General features: G+C 43.5%; 1 protein-coding gene across 1 annotated transcript in view; it reads right to left on the bottom strand.

Annotated features, from left to right (window-relative positions):
- Positions 1–4,921: 4,921 nt before the first annotated feature.
- Positions 4,922–15,445, bottom strand: part of LOC144677182 (PHD finger-like domain-containing protein 5A) — a 34,683-nt gene continuing 24,159 nt past the window's right edge. Inside the window, exons 3-4 of the mRNA XM_078537372.1 lie at positions 8,514–8,680; positions 4,922–7,606 (exon numbers count right to left, since the gene is read on the bottom strand). Coding sequence (XP_078393498.1) covers positions 7,517–7,606; positions 8,514–8,680 — 257 coding nt within the window. The 3' untranslated portion in view covers positions 4,922–7,516. The remainder of the gene's footprint in view (positions 7,607–8,513; positions 8,681–15,445) is intronic.

Raw genomic sequence — 15,445 nt, 5'->3', positions numbered from 1 at the left:
TCCACAGATGCTGTCAGACCTGCTGAGTTTTTCCAGCATTTTCTGTTTTTGTATTTGTTTATAGGCGTTGGTTAATGAATACAAGATATACTGCAGCAACTCAGGAGTGTGATGGAATACTCTCAACTTGCCTGGATGATGGCAGTTCCAACAACATTCGGGAAGCTTGACACCATCCAGGACAAAGCAGCCCGCTCGATTGGCACCCCATCCACCACCTTCAACATTCACTCCCTCTACCACAGACGCACAGTAGCAGCAGTGTGTGTACCATCTACAAGATGCACTGCAGCAGCTCGCCAAGCCTCCTTCGATAGCACCTTCCAAACCCACGAACTCTGCCACCTAGAAGGACAAGGGCAGCAGACACATGGGAACACCACTACCTGGAAGTTCCTCTCCAAGTCACTCACCACCCTGACTTGGAAATATATCGCCGTTCCTTCACTGTCGCTGGGTCAAAATCCTGGAACTCCCTTCCTAACAGCACTGTGGGTGTACCTACACCACATGGACTGCAGCGGTTCAAGACCACGGCTCACTGACACCTTCCCAACAACAATTAGGAATGGGAAATAAATGCTGGCCTTACCAGAGATGCTCACATCCCATGAAAGAATAAGAAGGATAAATATTTGCTAGAACCCTTTTACTCTTCTTTGAAATAGTGTCAAGAGATCTTTTACATCCACGTGAGAGGGCAGGTATTTTCTCTTTCATCTTACATCAGCACCTCTCATACATCAGCAGTCACCTCTCTCAAAAGGTCATTATTGATGAGGAAATCCAACACCAGATCAGCTGTGCCAACTCAGCCTTCAAGAAGCTATGACAGCGAGTGTTGACAACAAAGGCCTCTGCAAGTCAACAAAAATCCAAGTGTACAGAGCAGCTGCTGCCACACTCCTGTACTGCAGTGAAACATTGTACATCACAAAAACGCAAGAATTGGGAGCAGGAGTAGGCCATTGAGCCTGCTCTGCCATTCAATAAGGTCATGGCTGATCTGACTGTGGCCTTAACTCTGCTTTCTTGCCTGCCCCTGCCACCCAGCATAACCCTGGACTCTCTTGTCAATCAAAAATCTAACTCAGTCTTGAATATATTCAGTGACCCAGCCTCCCATTGCTCTCTCGGGGAGAGAATTCCACAGACAAATGACCCTCTGGGAGAAAATATTTCTCCTCATCTCGGTCTTAAATAGAGACTCCAAATTTTTAATCCCCTTGCTCTGGACTCCTTCACATGGGGAAACATTCTCTCAGCATCTACCCTGAGGACCTTGTATGTTTCAATAAGGTCACCTCTCATTTTTCTAAGCTCCAATGGGTATAGGCCAAGTCTGCTCAACCTTTCCTCATAAATTAATCCCTTCATCCCAAGAATGTTTTGTGAACGTTCTCTGAACTGCTTCTTATATCCTTTAAGTCAGGAGACCAAAACAGTACGCCTGATGTGGTCTAACCAAGGCCTGTAGAGCTATAGCAACACTTTCCTACCTTTATACTCAATTTCCTTTGTAGTAAATGCCAACATACCATTTGCCTTCCTAATCTTTTGCTGTATCTGCATATTAATTTTTTGTGATTCATGTACCAGGACACCTAGAGTTTCACTGTCTCTCTCCATTCAAATAATATACTGCTTTTCTAGTCTTCCGAGCCGCACATCATCCTGACTTGGAACTATATCGCTGTTCCTTCACTGTCGCTGGGTCAAAATCCTGGAACTCCCTCCCTAACAGCACTGTGGATGTACCTACAGCACATGGACTGCAGCGGTTCAAGAAGGCAGCTCACTACCACCTTCTCAAGGGCAACTAGGGATGGGCAATAAATGTTGGGCCTAGCCAGTGATGCCCACATCCCATGAATGAATTTAAAAAAAAAGGATTATTGCAATTTCCTCAGGTCAAGTCGACAGGCCATATTAAAGTAGAAATTGTCTAAAGAAACTGTTTGTGGCGAAATGTGAGGCGGTTATTTGGCAACTACTTACGATGGCATGATTGCAATCAGGAACCCACTGTGGGTCGATGGAGGTTCAAGTTTGTATCCCATTACTACCAGGATACTGCAACTCTGCATCATGCGAGTGGCCATCGAAAAAAAGACATGAATGGAAACTGTAGCCCTCAAAACGACGTTAGTGGGTAAATGCTCAGCAAGAGTTTCACCTGGTGATAAATTAAACCTCATCCAACTCATAATGCAACATACTTGCCCCTTTAGACTGTCAGCTCCTCATTATGTTAGTTTGTTAACAAAGACAGTTGTCAACCTAGTGCGAATCCTGACTGTACCTGGCAGAAGCCACTGACGTTTGTAGCCCTCAAGAGCAGATTTGTTTTCAGCAATGTGTACTGGGGCAGGACAATGAAGTACATTGTGACGCTTTAGGCAATCAGCCACATAAAGTTACAACTGCAAGGCTTTGTAGCATTATTTGTCTTAGCACAAGGAAAATGGGACATTACAAAATTGCACTGCAAAGCTGTAGGGACGTTTGAAGCTTGCTGGTATCAGGCATACATGGGTTATTGTGACACCACTGTGACTAGCAGAACAAAACAGAACTTAGCAATTTTGTAACTGCAGTTTAGAGGAATGTGTAGAGTCTATACATTCAACTATCCATGGGAGTTTAGAACGGTTTACAAACTGAGAGGATATAACTATCAGGAAAGATTGAACTTGTTGGGTCTGTTTAGAAAGGAAGGTTAATGTATCTAATAGGGGTCTTTACAGGTGTGAAGGGATTGGACAGGGTTGGCATAAATATTTTTATTTATTCGTTCACAGGATGTGGGCGTCACTGGCTAGGCCAGCATTTATTGCCCATTCCTAATTGCCCTCAAAAAGGTGATGGTGAGCCAGCTTCCTGAACTGCTGCAGGCCATGTGGTGTAGGTGCACCCACAGTGCTGTAAGGGAGGGAGTTCCAGGATCTTGACCCAGCGACAGTAAAGGAGCGATGATATATTTCCAAGTCAGAGTGGTGAGTGGCTTGGATGGAACTTGCAGGTGGTGGTGTTTCCATGCATTCGCTGCCCCTGTCCTGCTAGTTGGTAGAAGTCGCATCTTGGAAGGTGGTCTCGCAGGAGCAAATATGTGTTCACTTGTTTTGGATGGGGTGGGTGGTGGAGTGCGAAGCCAGGGGTTATAAGTATGGGATAGCCATCAATAAATCCAATGAAGAAATCAGGAAAACTTGTTCACCCAGAGACTAGTTAGAATGTGGAGTGGATGAAGCAAATCGCATGGATGCACTTAAGGGGAAGTTAAACAAAGATATGAAGGAGAAAGGAAGGGAAATGTTGATAGGGTGAGATGAAGAAAGTTGGGAAGAGGCTCGTGTACAGCATAAACACTGGCATGGGTCAGTTAGGCTAAATGCCTGTTTCAGCGCTCTACATCCCATGTAAAACTGGAAGAGGTTGAAATGGGGACAATAGGTGATCCCAGGGAGTTTGAGGGGTTTAGAATTTTCTACTTGTTGGCTTAATACTAATAAATAATAGTTTTCTGCAATTGTGGAACTATTATTTCTGGGGCGAGGGGGATAGCTATTCTCCAGGTGTCCACGAATATTTGCAAAGCGTCACCCAGAAATAAAAGGTTGAAAGAAATGATGCAGGAAATCTGTTCAAATGACTGTGCTGTTTTCTTCTCCATTTGCTCATTTAACATCTCCACTTACTACAGATCCAATTGCTGAAAGGGCCCAACCTACTTGACAAAACTCCCTGATAAAGTAATGGGTCTTTATAGTAGAGGAGAAAAAAATTAATTTTAAAATTCCACCAGCAAGGCCGCTCTAAACGGAGCCAGGATAAATGAGTCATTTTCAGGTTGGCAAACTGTAACAAAAGGAGTGTCACCTGTGCTGGGGCCTCCACTATCTGTATTAATGACTTGGATGGAGACCAAGTATACTGTCAAATGAGGAAAGGTTGAGCAGCTTGGGCCTATACTCATTGGAGTTTGAGAGATGATCTTATTGAAAGATGTAAGATCTTGAGGGTGTTTGACAGGGTAGATGCCTAGAGGATATTACTCCCTTGTGGAGGAATCTAGAACTAGGGGGCAGTTTCAAAATAAGGGGCCTCCCATTTAAGACAGAGACAAGGAGGAATTTCTTCTTTCGAGCGACATTAATCTTTGGAATTCTCTAACCCAGAAAGCAGTGGAGGCTGGGTCATTGAATATATTTCAAGGCTGAGTTAGGCAGATTTTGGATCTACAAGGTGATGTTGGGGCAGGCAGAAAGCAGAGTCAAGGCCATAATCAGATCAGTTATGATCGTATTGAAAGGTTGAGCAGGCTCGAGGGGGCCAAATGGCCTACTGCTGCTATTTCTTACATGAAAGCGGAATGCAGACAGAATCCGATCAAGGCTCTATATAAAACTTTCTCTCCCTTTGTATTTCAGCCATCTTGACAAAGGCCAGCATTCCATTAGCCTTTAGTGGTGATGTGTACATGAACATCCAGATCTCTGCTCCTCCTCTAGAAGTTACTCAAATTTGTTTTTTCTTGGATGTAAAGTGAAAAACCTCAATTTTCCACATTGATGTAGCTCCCATGTCATAGTTTAGCCAACTCACTTTATCTGTAAGCCCCACTAACGCCTGGATCCCATCAACTTGGTATCATTTTCAAACTTGGATATACAACTCTCTATTCTTTCATCCAAGTCATTGATCAATATGGCAAAAAGCTGCAGCCACAGTACATATCACAAATGGGTTGTCACATCCCAACCGAGCACATTCATCTCGTGCGGTACCTTATGGAAGCCCAGATGACAACTATAGACCTTTATCCACCATGCTGTGGCATAACCCTGTAGTCCCCTTACCATTTTAAAAAACTTGTTCTAAAGTTATGATGACACTTACAGAAAGCACAAGCAGACAGGTAGAAAAAAAAACTGGTTTATTTTTAAAAAATGGGAACAATCGCAGCTCAATAATTAAAGCATTCAAACACAAATCTTCAACTACAAGTGAAAGTGGAGGCACTTAATTTAAAACTGATGCTCATGCAGTCAATCTTTCAGGCTCACATAGAATTTCATTACTTTCCTGTCCAACAACCAAAACTTGTTTTTGGAAGGAGAACACTTACATTTACATTTATTTGGTGGTTTAAACCAGTGAGTGGCAATGTAACAAACAGCAACAATTGCCCAAATCCACCTGAATATGGTCAATACAAGTAGATTCTAAAAGAAACCCCTTGGAGAGAATGAGTTTCCATGCTGAACTGACTTTGTACTGAGACACACTTAATTGTGGGTCACTCTCCCTTTAAGTGAACCAAGAGTTTTAAATCGCTTAATTTCCTTGCACTGAAAACAGTATGGATGAGATACAAACTTAAACAGAGTCAAAAGATACTATTAACTTCTAAGAAATTCCCAATTGATTAAAAAAGTGTACTCCACATGGGCCTCGTTGGAATACTTCACCCCTGCACCCCCTCCCTCCCCCCGCCCCTGGATAACTTAAAACGCCCTCTGCTGAAAGGCCTTAACTGTGGCCCCACATAAACTGCCCTTGATTCTCAATGCTGAAGCAGGATGTGACTTGACCAAGCTTGGTTGCCAGTACCTGCATCCGGAAGAGAGATGTGCCAGGAGTCAAAGCACATCAAGTCTTAAAAGTGAGTATGTGACACAGATAAAAGTCTTCCCCCTGCCAGTTTCTCCAACTAGGAGGCTGGGCAATCTGCAGCAAGCTGCTTAGCAAGTTAAACATTATATGGGACAAAGGATTAAGAGGTGAAAAAAAAAATGTTGTATCCTGAAGTATTTAAGAAAAGGCCAGTATGTTTAACTTTAACTTGCATTTAAAAAATAATCCTAATGAATAAACTGCACCTCTACCAAATCCTTCAAGCAAGTGAAAGCACAACATAAAGAAACCATAGCTGTCAAGCAGGCTGTTTCAGGAAACACAAGCAGTTTGCTTAGAGAGAGAGCCAGCCCACACTGGGTTACCCCTGCAACTTGGGAGTGGTGGTTAGTTCCACACTGCTGAATTTGGTTAATTTCTTTAACTCTGGTTAAAAGATGGCAATTATTTCCACCTGCTTTTGGGGCTGTGCTTTTGCAGCATACCTAGCAATACAACAGATTAATACAACACTGCAACCTCTCTCAAAAAAAAGGTGCTGACTCATGCTGTGCAAGGGTCATAAGGACTGAAAAAAAAAAACACACATGCCCAAAGTTCATCCCTCTTGTACTCTAACTCATCTAGAACAGCATCCAGCTGCAACTGGAGTGTCCTGAGCATTTTTCTACTAACTGTTTGCCTGGTAGAATACTCCATTTGAACTGATCTCCCAACAACAGTATTATATTTAAGTGACCATTATTTAGATGGAGGCCAAGACATCAAGTCTTGGAATGCTACTTGACCACTATGATTTGGTGAAATAAGTCACAAAGAGTTTGATTCTTATCCCACTCAACCACACACACACACACACTTCCAGCAGGCATTACTGCATAGCAATTAGAAGCAGGAATACTAGCTGTTTTTCACCCCCCCTCAGCCCCCTCCCCAGTTATGTCCCATGGAGTCCTGCCACCTAAGGTCAGTTAATTCAGCACAGACTGGAGACCAATCTTGGACTTTGTCTATGTGGCTCTGCACAGCAGTGTGGTTAGCCAATAGGGCATGAGGGAGCCATCAAATATTTCCGTAAATACACAAGTCATACCACTCTCAATGAGAATAGCTTATTGCAAGTAACAAAAAAGTGTTTGTGGAATACGTTCAAGCTAAACAATCAGGAAGTGTGTTGAAGGACCTGCATGAAAGACAGATATCTGGCAGCTCTCATCTCAAACACTGCTTTAGTGTGACTCACAAATAGGCTTCAAGATTACTCAAACATGAAACCCGAGGTAAAAATTAAATGCCCCATCTCCTGTCAGAGTGAATCAACTGTTATGAGGCAAAGCAAGAAGTAATTATTTGCATCCAGTACTTAAGTGTGAAATACAAAAGATTTTGCAGCTACAGGAGTGAAGTTATGACCATTAAATGTGAAATACAAAGGATTTTGCAGCTACAGAAGTGAAGTTATGACCATTAACTGACTCACTGAACAATTAAATCCCTAGTCGCTAAACTCACAACCAGCTAACTCCCCCAATCCTTTTAAAGGCTGCAAATAAAATCAACGGATTGGTAAGCATTACTTGTTCCTGCCCAGAAATATATCAGTGGCGTTGTTGCTATGGAGAGTTCTGGTGTTGGTTCCATTGCCAGAAATACGTTACTTCAATTCCAAACTCACTTTGCTGGGAGAGACAGAAAATATGCTAGCTACTAAACAAAAAAATAATTGAACTCGTGTGTAACCATCGCCCTCCTCCACATGCTGCCTGATTTGTGCCATCAAATACGATACTCCACACTGTGAAACAGCAATGTTAAACATCCTACGCAAGACTGTTCCAGTGTCTCCACATTCAGTTGGAATGTGAAAGATTCCCTGGGATCACCTCTTCTTAAAGCCATACTTTTTCCTTTCGTAGAACAGGTCAGTTTTTGAACTGCCAAGATTGACAATTTTCGGACATCCATCTCTCTAGGAGGCAAAAAAAACGAGGGTAAGTAGTGCCATAACAAAAAAAAGTCACCACTACATTTACTTCAGCATTCAGGCAATCGACTTACCAAATAAGCACATGTGGAGCAGAAGTTTCCAGGTTTAATCCAGTCCGTCTTGCATCAGTTGGCTGATCGGATTGTGATCTCCCTACACTACTTTCCTGCCCCCATAACCCTTGACTCCCTTGTCAATCAAAAATCTGTCAACTCAGCCTTGAATATATTCAATGACTCCCTGCCTCCACTGTTCTCTGGGGAAGAAAATTCCACAGGCTAATGGCTGAGAAAATATTTCTCACCTCCTCTTAAATATTATTTTTAAGACTGTATCCCCTAGTTCTAGACTCCCCCACAAGGGGGACCCACCCTGCCAAATCTCCTCAGGATCATCTTGTTTCAATAAGATCATCTCCCATTCTTCTAAATTCCAATGAGTATAGGCCCAGCCTTTTCTCTTAACTAACAATTTCTGCTGGAAAGTGGGCGAGGACAGAGGAGGACTGGCAGCTGACATTCTCTGGCTACATGCTCAGGAAGAATTTCCCAATGGGCAAGGCACCTGAGGGCAGCTGGTGCCTTCTAACTACCTTTGCATGCGTCAACTCCCTCAGAGAAAGGGGGAGAAAACTTTCAGAGTTTCAAAAGGTAAGAGATGTAAAATATTCTTAAACTCAAAGCTTTGTATGCCTGAAATTTCCCTTCAACTAATTAGATGCTAGAATTGTGTCTATTGTCTGTTGTAGCATTTCTGACTGGTTGTCACATTCTACCAAAACCACCTTTTGTTTGTACTGTTCCACTCATCCTGGTCACTGGTGAACAAGTAGATCATACTTTTTGATCGTTACACTGCCTTAGCCTCAGAAAACTCTCTTCAAACTTACATCTTTTTCCTGGATAGTGCACTCCTTGCAGTAATAGGCATCAGATACACCAGGGCCACCACAGATCACGCACCGCCCCTGATAGGACCCATAGTTACACTCGTCACAGATACGGACTAGCGTGCATGGCCTGACATAGGAGTCGCAGATCACACATTTACCATCACCTAAAAAGGGAAGGCAATCAAAAAAAAAACAGAACAAACATGAACTTGTGTAGGACATTTTCAGGTCATTTCAAAGTGCTTTACAATGAAGAAATTGCTTTTGAAGTGCAATCATTATGTAGATTAACATGGCAGTCCACTTGCACACAGCAAGGTTGTACAAACAGCAAATGAGATAAATGATCAGCTTGCCAGTTTTAGTGATGTGGCTGAGGGGTAAACATTAGCGAGGAAACCAGAACTATCCATTCTTCTTTGAATAGTACATCATAAGACGACAGGCAAGCATACTAACAGTAGAGTTCTGGATTAGTTTGAGTTTATCGAGGGTGATAGATGGGAGGCTGGCCAAGGGAGCATTGGAGGCGAGAGTTTTAGCAGTAGATGGCTGTGGCTGGGTCAGAGGGGTGCAATCTTCATAACTTCCTCCAGTCTTCAACACTGGTTTCATGCATCCACCCAATCACTTTGCCCCATCAACGGCTATGCCTCCAGCTGTCTAGGCCACCCCCAAGGTCAATAAATGCTGGCCTTGCCAATGATGCCATATCCATGTTGAAAAAAAAACGCTCTTTGGGATTCTCTCCTAAACCTCTGTCCCTTCACCTCCTCCTTTCCTCCTTGAAGATCTTTCGTAAAATCAATGCTTTTTGATCAAACATTTAGTCACCCCAGCCCCGATATTTCCTTCTTTGGATTGGTGGCAACTTTTGTCTTATTACGCTTGTGAAGAGCCTTGGGATATTTTCCTACATCAAAGGGAGATATATGAATGCTGGTTGGTGTAGATTATATACTCAAGTTATGCAGTAGGGGCTTGAAATAAAAGACCTTTGACCCAGGTGAATACTATCTGTGAGCTGAGCTTACTCTATAATTAAGGATCTAATTCTGAAATTGAAAATAGAAATTAAGATGGAAAACAGGTGGATTAGGTAGCATAAAAGCAAAATACTGCAGCTGCTGGAAATCCGAAATAAAATCAGAAAATGCTGGGAAAACTCAGCAGGTCTGGCAGCATCTGCTGGGGGAGAAACAGAGTTAATGTTTCAAGTCAGAGCTCGAAACATTAACTCTGTTTCGCTCTCCACAGATGCTGCCAGGCCTGCCGAGTTTTCCCAGCATTTTCTGGAAAACAAAGTTCTCTCTGGTACCAGCATTTTCTGGATTAGGCGACATACTTGGATAGATTTTTCTTAGCGGGTTCCTATTACGCTAGACCAGTGTTGTCAAATACATTGGTCACTGTTAGATGGGCTAATTGCCTTTCTGATTAGCAAAAAAAAAACCACAATTGCCACAGCCGGTTGGCATGTGCTCTCAATATTCATATATGTACAAGTATGTGTGTAAACCTCAAGCTTTTTGTGCATTTGTGGGCAAAATGGTAGGACAAAGATAAAAAAAGAGTGCAAGTGTTTTTTGATCATTGTGATTGCTTTACCCCTTTGGTTACTGTGGTAGATATTGCTTAAGTGTACGGCTTAAGTAAATGTACAAGTATATTTACTCCTATTGTGTGTGTTTTGATGTGCGTGCTTTCTACTAAAATTAGTAGTATCACCAGAGCCAACCCTGTGACTAGTTAGAAATTCCCATTGAACAACACTGCACTAGACTATTTACAAAGCATCTACAGAACACAAACAGGCTATTTAATCGGTGGTGTTCATGCACCACGTGAACGTTCTCCTACCTCTCTTCATCTAACCTCATCAACACATCCTTCTGTCACTTTCTCCCACATGTTTATCTAGCTTCCCTTTGAATAAATCTATTCCATTCAACCTCAACCCTTCCTTGTGGCAGCGAGTTCCACATTTCCACCACTCTCTGGGTAAAGGAGTTTCTCCTGAATTTCCTTTCGGATTGATTAGCAACTATTTTACATTCATGGCCTCCAACTCTGGTCTCACCTGCAAATTGAAACATCTTGTCTAATTCTACACTATCAAGCCCTTTCATAAATCCTGATGACTTCCATCAAGTAATCCCTCAGTCTTCTCTTACCCAGGGCAGGAAATCCACCATTTCACTTACAAACACAGGATGAGCACAAAATGGTGAACATTCTGAATGATTACTTCCTACAAATATTCAATTGGGAATGTATGAGCAACTTCTGCTCTATAGTCAGATAGACAGAGTATAATTATCGACTTTGACAGGCTTAAAAGGGCTCAAAGCTAATAAATCTGCAAGGATAGACAGTATATATGCCAGGGCAAGAAATCGTGAGCATGGCCGCCATATACTGAATAATTCTGGGAAGGAATCACTGGACACTGGGAAGGGAACAGGCAAATGAGGTTCCCATGTTCAAAAAGGCAAACAAAACAAAAACAGGCAACAAAATTAGGAACAAAATCAAAAAAAGCTGGAAAGAAATCCGGTTGGTCAACATCTGTGCAGAGCACAGATGAGTCAACAATATGTAGCACCTGTCAGGACTGGAAAAAAAATGACATATAACAGCATTTAAAAAGGAATAGAACCAAGGGAAAGTAGGGTGGGATGGGGAGAAGAGGAGGAAATCACAGTTTTCCACAAATTATTTGTAAATGGATTAAAAGAAACCAAGAGATGGCCAAGATGATTTTTTACATCAGATGACAAAGAAGCAATCCCCTCCTATCTCTTTTTTCCTCCTTTATCGCACTTATTAAAACTTACTTCTTTGACCAAGATTTTGGCCATCTGCCCCAATATCTCCTTATGGTTCCTGGGACATTTTACTGCATATTGGTGCTATATAAATAGAAGTTGTTATTCAGAAACAAATAATGGGTGAATAGCTGAGGCAGCAAGAGGTATGTCAGGTCTCAGTGAACACTGCAGGATGTAGCAGAACAGGGTGGGGTCCAATAGTCCACATAGAAAAGTAGCATGAAGGGCACAGACTCCTCTGCAAAAAGGTGTTCTGGCAAAAGGTCCCCAATCCAAGTGTTAACCCACACTGTTCCCCAGTTTCAATCCAAGTCACCCACATCCCATACCGAACAACATGGATGCTATAATTAAGGTCTGAAGTTATTAAAGTCAATGTCAAGGTTGGAGGGCTATTGTGGAAAGAGGAGGTGATGTTTCTTAAGTGTTGAACAGTGTAGAACGCCAAAGGCCGAGGTCAGAGTGGGAAATGAACAGGGAATTGAAGTGGTGAGCAATCGGGAGCTCAGGTCACACTTGCAGACAGAACATAGAGTCATTCAACAAAGGGGTCAAATTTCCAGCGAAGACGACGGCTGTGCTGAACACCTGTGTTGTGTTGATTGACACTTTCAAATTTCCCATATTGACCTCCCCATCTTTGGTCATCTAATTAGTTAAATGGAATGTGTGCTATACATTAAAGGTGTAGAGACCCAAGATAAATCTGGGAGGAAATAAGAAATTGGCTTAAGGATAGAAAACAGTTACTGATTATGTTGGATGGGGGATAGAGTCTAGTTGCAGGAACACTATCATTTCTAATTTACTTCAACAACATGGATTCAGAATACAAAGTAAAATTCACTTTTGATATCAATCAAGCAGGGGAAATGGAATCAGCTCAAACTATTTTGGTTAAAATATGTACATGGACAGTAAATAGCAAACGATATTTAATGTATGCAAATGGTATACATAGTGAGGCAGAGTGGGTGACTCAAATGCCCTCTGAAATGCCCTAGCAAACCTCTCATTTGTGTCAAACTGCTTATATGTCAACAAAAAGGAATGAAACCGGACAGACCACCTGGCATCAACCTAGGCACCAGAAACGACAACTGCAAACTCAGCCCTGTTGACCCTGCAAACTTCCTTACTAACATCTGGGAGCTTGTGCCAAAATTGGGACAGCTGTCTCACAGACTAGTCAAGCAACAGCCTGACATGGTCATTCTCAGGGAATCATACCTTACAGATAATGTCCCAGAGACCACCATCCCCAGGTAGGTCCTGTCCTATCACACCAGCAGGACAGACCCAGCAGAGTGGCTGCATAGTAGTATACATTTGCCCTGGGAGTCCTCAACATAGATTCTGGACCCCATGAAGTCTCATGGCATCATACCACACTCCCACTTCAGCTGATGAATCAGTGCTCCTCCATGTTGAGCACCTCTTGGAGGAAGCACTGAGGGTGGCAAGGGCACAGAATGTACTTGGGTGGGGGCTTCAATGTCCATCACCAAGAGTGGGTCAGTAGCACCACCACAGACCAAGCTGGCCGAGCCCCAAAGGGCATAGCTGCTAGACTGGGTCTGGGGCATGAGGTGAAGAAACCAAGAGAGAGAAACATACTTGACCTCATCCTCACCAACCTGCCTGCCGCGGATGCATCTGTCCATGACAGTATCGGCAGAGTGACCACCGCAGTCCTTGCGGAAATGAAGTCTCGTCTTTACATTGAGGATACACTCCAATGTGTTATGTGGCACTACCATCGTGCTAAATGGGATAGGTTTCGAACAGATCTAGCTGGACATCCATGAGGCACTGTGGGCCATCATCAGCAGCAGAATTGTACTCAACCACAATCTGTAACCTCATGGCCCGGCATATTCCCCACTCTACCATTACCATCAAGCCAGGGGATCAACCCTGGCTCAATGAAGAGTGCAGGAGGGCATGCCAGGAGCAGCACCAGACATACCTAAAAATGAGTTGTCACCTGGTGAAAGTACAACACAGGACTACTTGCGTGCCAAACAGCATAAGCAGGAAGTGACAAAGCTAAGCTATTCCACAACCAACAGATCAGATCTAAGCTCTGCAGTCCTGCAACATCATGTCGTGAATGGTGGTGGACAATTAAACAGCTCACTGGAGGAGGAGGCTCCACAAATATCCCCATCCTCAATGATGGAGGAGTCCAGCACATCAGTGCAAAAGATAACGCTGAAGCAAGAATCCTTAGTCAGAAGTGCCGAGTGGATGATCCAGCTTGGTCTCCTATGAAGGTCCCCAGTATCACAGATGCCAGTCTTCAGCCAATTTGATTCACTCCAATTGATATCAAGAAGCGGCTGAAGGCACTGGCTACGGCAAAGGCTATGGGCGCTGACAATATTCTGGCAATGGTACTGACAACTTGTGCTCCAGAGCTTGTCACACCCCTAGCCAAGCTGTTCCAGTACAGCTACAACACTAGCATCTATCCAACAATGTGGAAAATTGCCTAAGTATGTCCTGTACACAAAAAGCAGTACAAATCCAACCTGCCCAATTACCGCATCATTGGTCTACTCGCCATGATGAGTAAAGTGATGGAAGGGGTCATCAACAGTGCTATCAAGTGGCACTTGCTTAACAATAACTTGCTCACTGACATTCACTTTGGGTTCCACCAGGATCACTCAGCTTCTGACCTCATCACAGCCTTGGTGCAAATGTGGACAAAAGAGCTGAATTCCAGGAGGTGAGGAGAGAGTGACTGCCCTTGACATCAAGGCAGCATTTGACCAAGTGTGGCATCAAGGAGCCCTAGCAAAACTGGAGTCAATAGGAAACCAGGGGGAAATCTCTGCTTTGGTTGGAGTCATATCTTGCACAATGGAAGATGGCCATGGTTGTTGAAGGTCACCCATCTCAGCTCCATGACATCATTGCAGGAGTAGTGTCTTGGGGTAGTGTCCTTGGCCCAACCATCTTCAGCTGCTTCATTAATGATCTTCCTTCCATCATAAGGTCAGAAGTGGGGATGTTCGCTGATGATTGCACAATGTTCTGCACCATTCGTGACTCCTCAGATACTGAAACAGTCCATGTCCAAATGCAGCAAGACCTGGACAATATCCAGGCTTGGGCTGACAAGTGGCAAGTAACATTCGTGCCACACAAGTGCCAGGCAATGACCATCAACCCTTGTAACTCACCTCCTGACTCCCCACAGCCTGTCCACCATCTACAAGGAACAAGTTGGGAGTTTGATGGAATACTCCCTACTTGCCTGGATGAGTGCAACTCCAACAACACTCAAGAAGCTCAACACCACTGAGGACAAAGCAGCCACTTGATTGGCACCCCATCCACAAACATTCACTCCCTCCACCACTGACAAACAGTGGCAGCAATGTGTACCTGCAAGATGCACGACAGAAACTCAACAAGGATCCTTAAGCAGCACCTTCTAAACCCATGACCACTACCATCTAGAAGGACACGGGCAGCAGACACAAGGGGACACCACCATTTGGAAGTTCCCCTCTAAGCCACTTACCATCCTGACTTGGAAATATATCACTGTTCCTTCACTGTCGCTGGGCCAAAATCCTGGAACTCCCTCCCTAACAGCACTGTGGGTGTAACTACACCACATGGACTGCAGCGGTTCAAGACAGCAGCTCATCACCACCTTCTCAAGGGCAATTAGGGATGGGCAACAAATGCTGGCCTAGCTAGTGATGCCCACATCCCGTAAATGAATTTTTTAAAATGTTGAAAGAGTTGGGCAGAAATTTGAAAGAAACTTAGAAGCAGAATTGAGTACGGTGTCCAGTTCTGGCTGCTAAGAGATATGCAATTAGGACATGTCCAGTGGCCTCTGCAGAGACCAGGGGAAATTCAGCAATGGATGGGATAGAAAGGGGAGGAAACATGCATTCAGCTACTCCTGTGTTAACTGTGTCTCCACTGCAGCACTCTAGGACATTTACTCTCCTTTAAATAACATTACAGAATAATGTTAATTGAACAATGGGCAACTGAACATTTCAGATCTAGTTTCACAAACGCATCATGGCAACTTTAGGAGAGGATGTAGTAAATAAAGGGGAACAAAAG

Source organism: Cetorhinus maximus, unplaced genomic scaffold (assembly GCF_964194155.1).
Source record: "Cetorhinus maximus unplaced genomic scaffold, sCetMax3.hap1.1 HAP1_SCAFFOLD_2284, whole genome shotgun sequence".
In the NCBI taxonomy this organism is placed as follows: Eukaryota; Metazoa; Chordata; class Chondrichthyes; order Lamniformes; family Cetorhinidae; genus Cetorhinus; species Cetorhinus maximus.
This window is presented reverse-complemented; position numbering and strand designations above follow the sequence as displayed.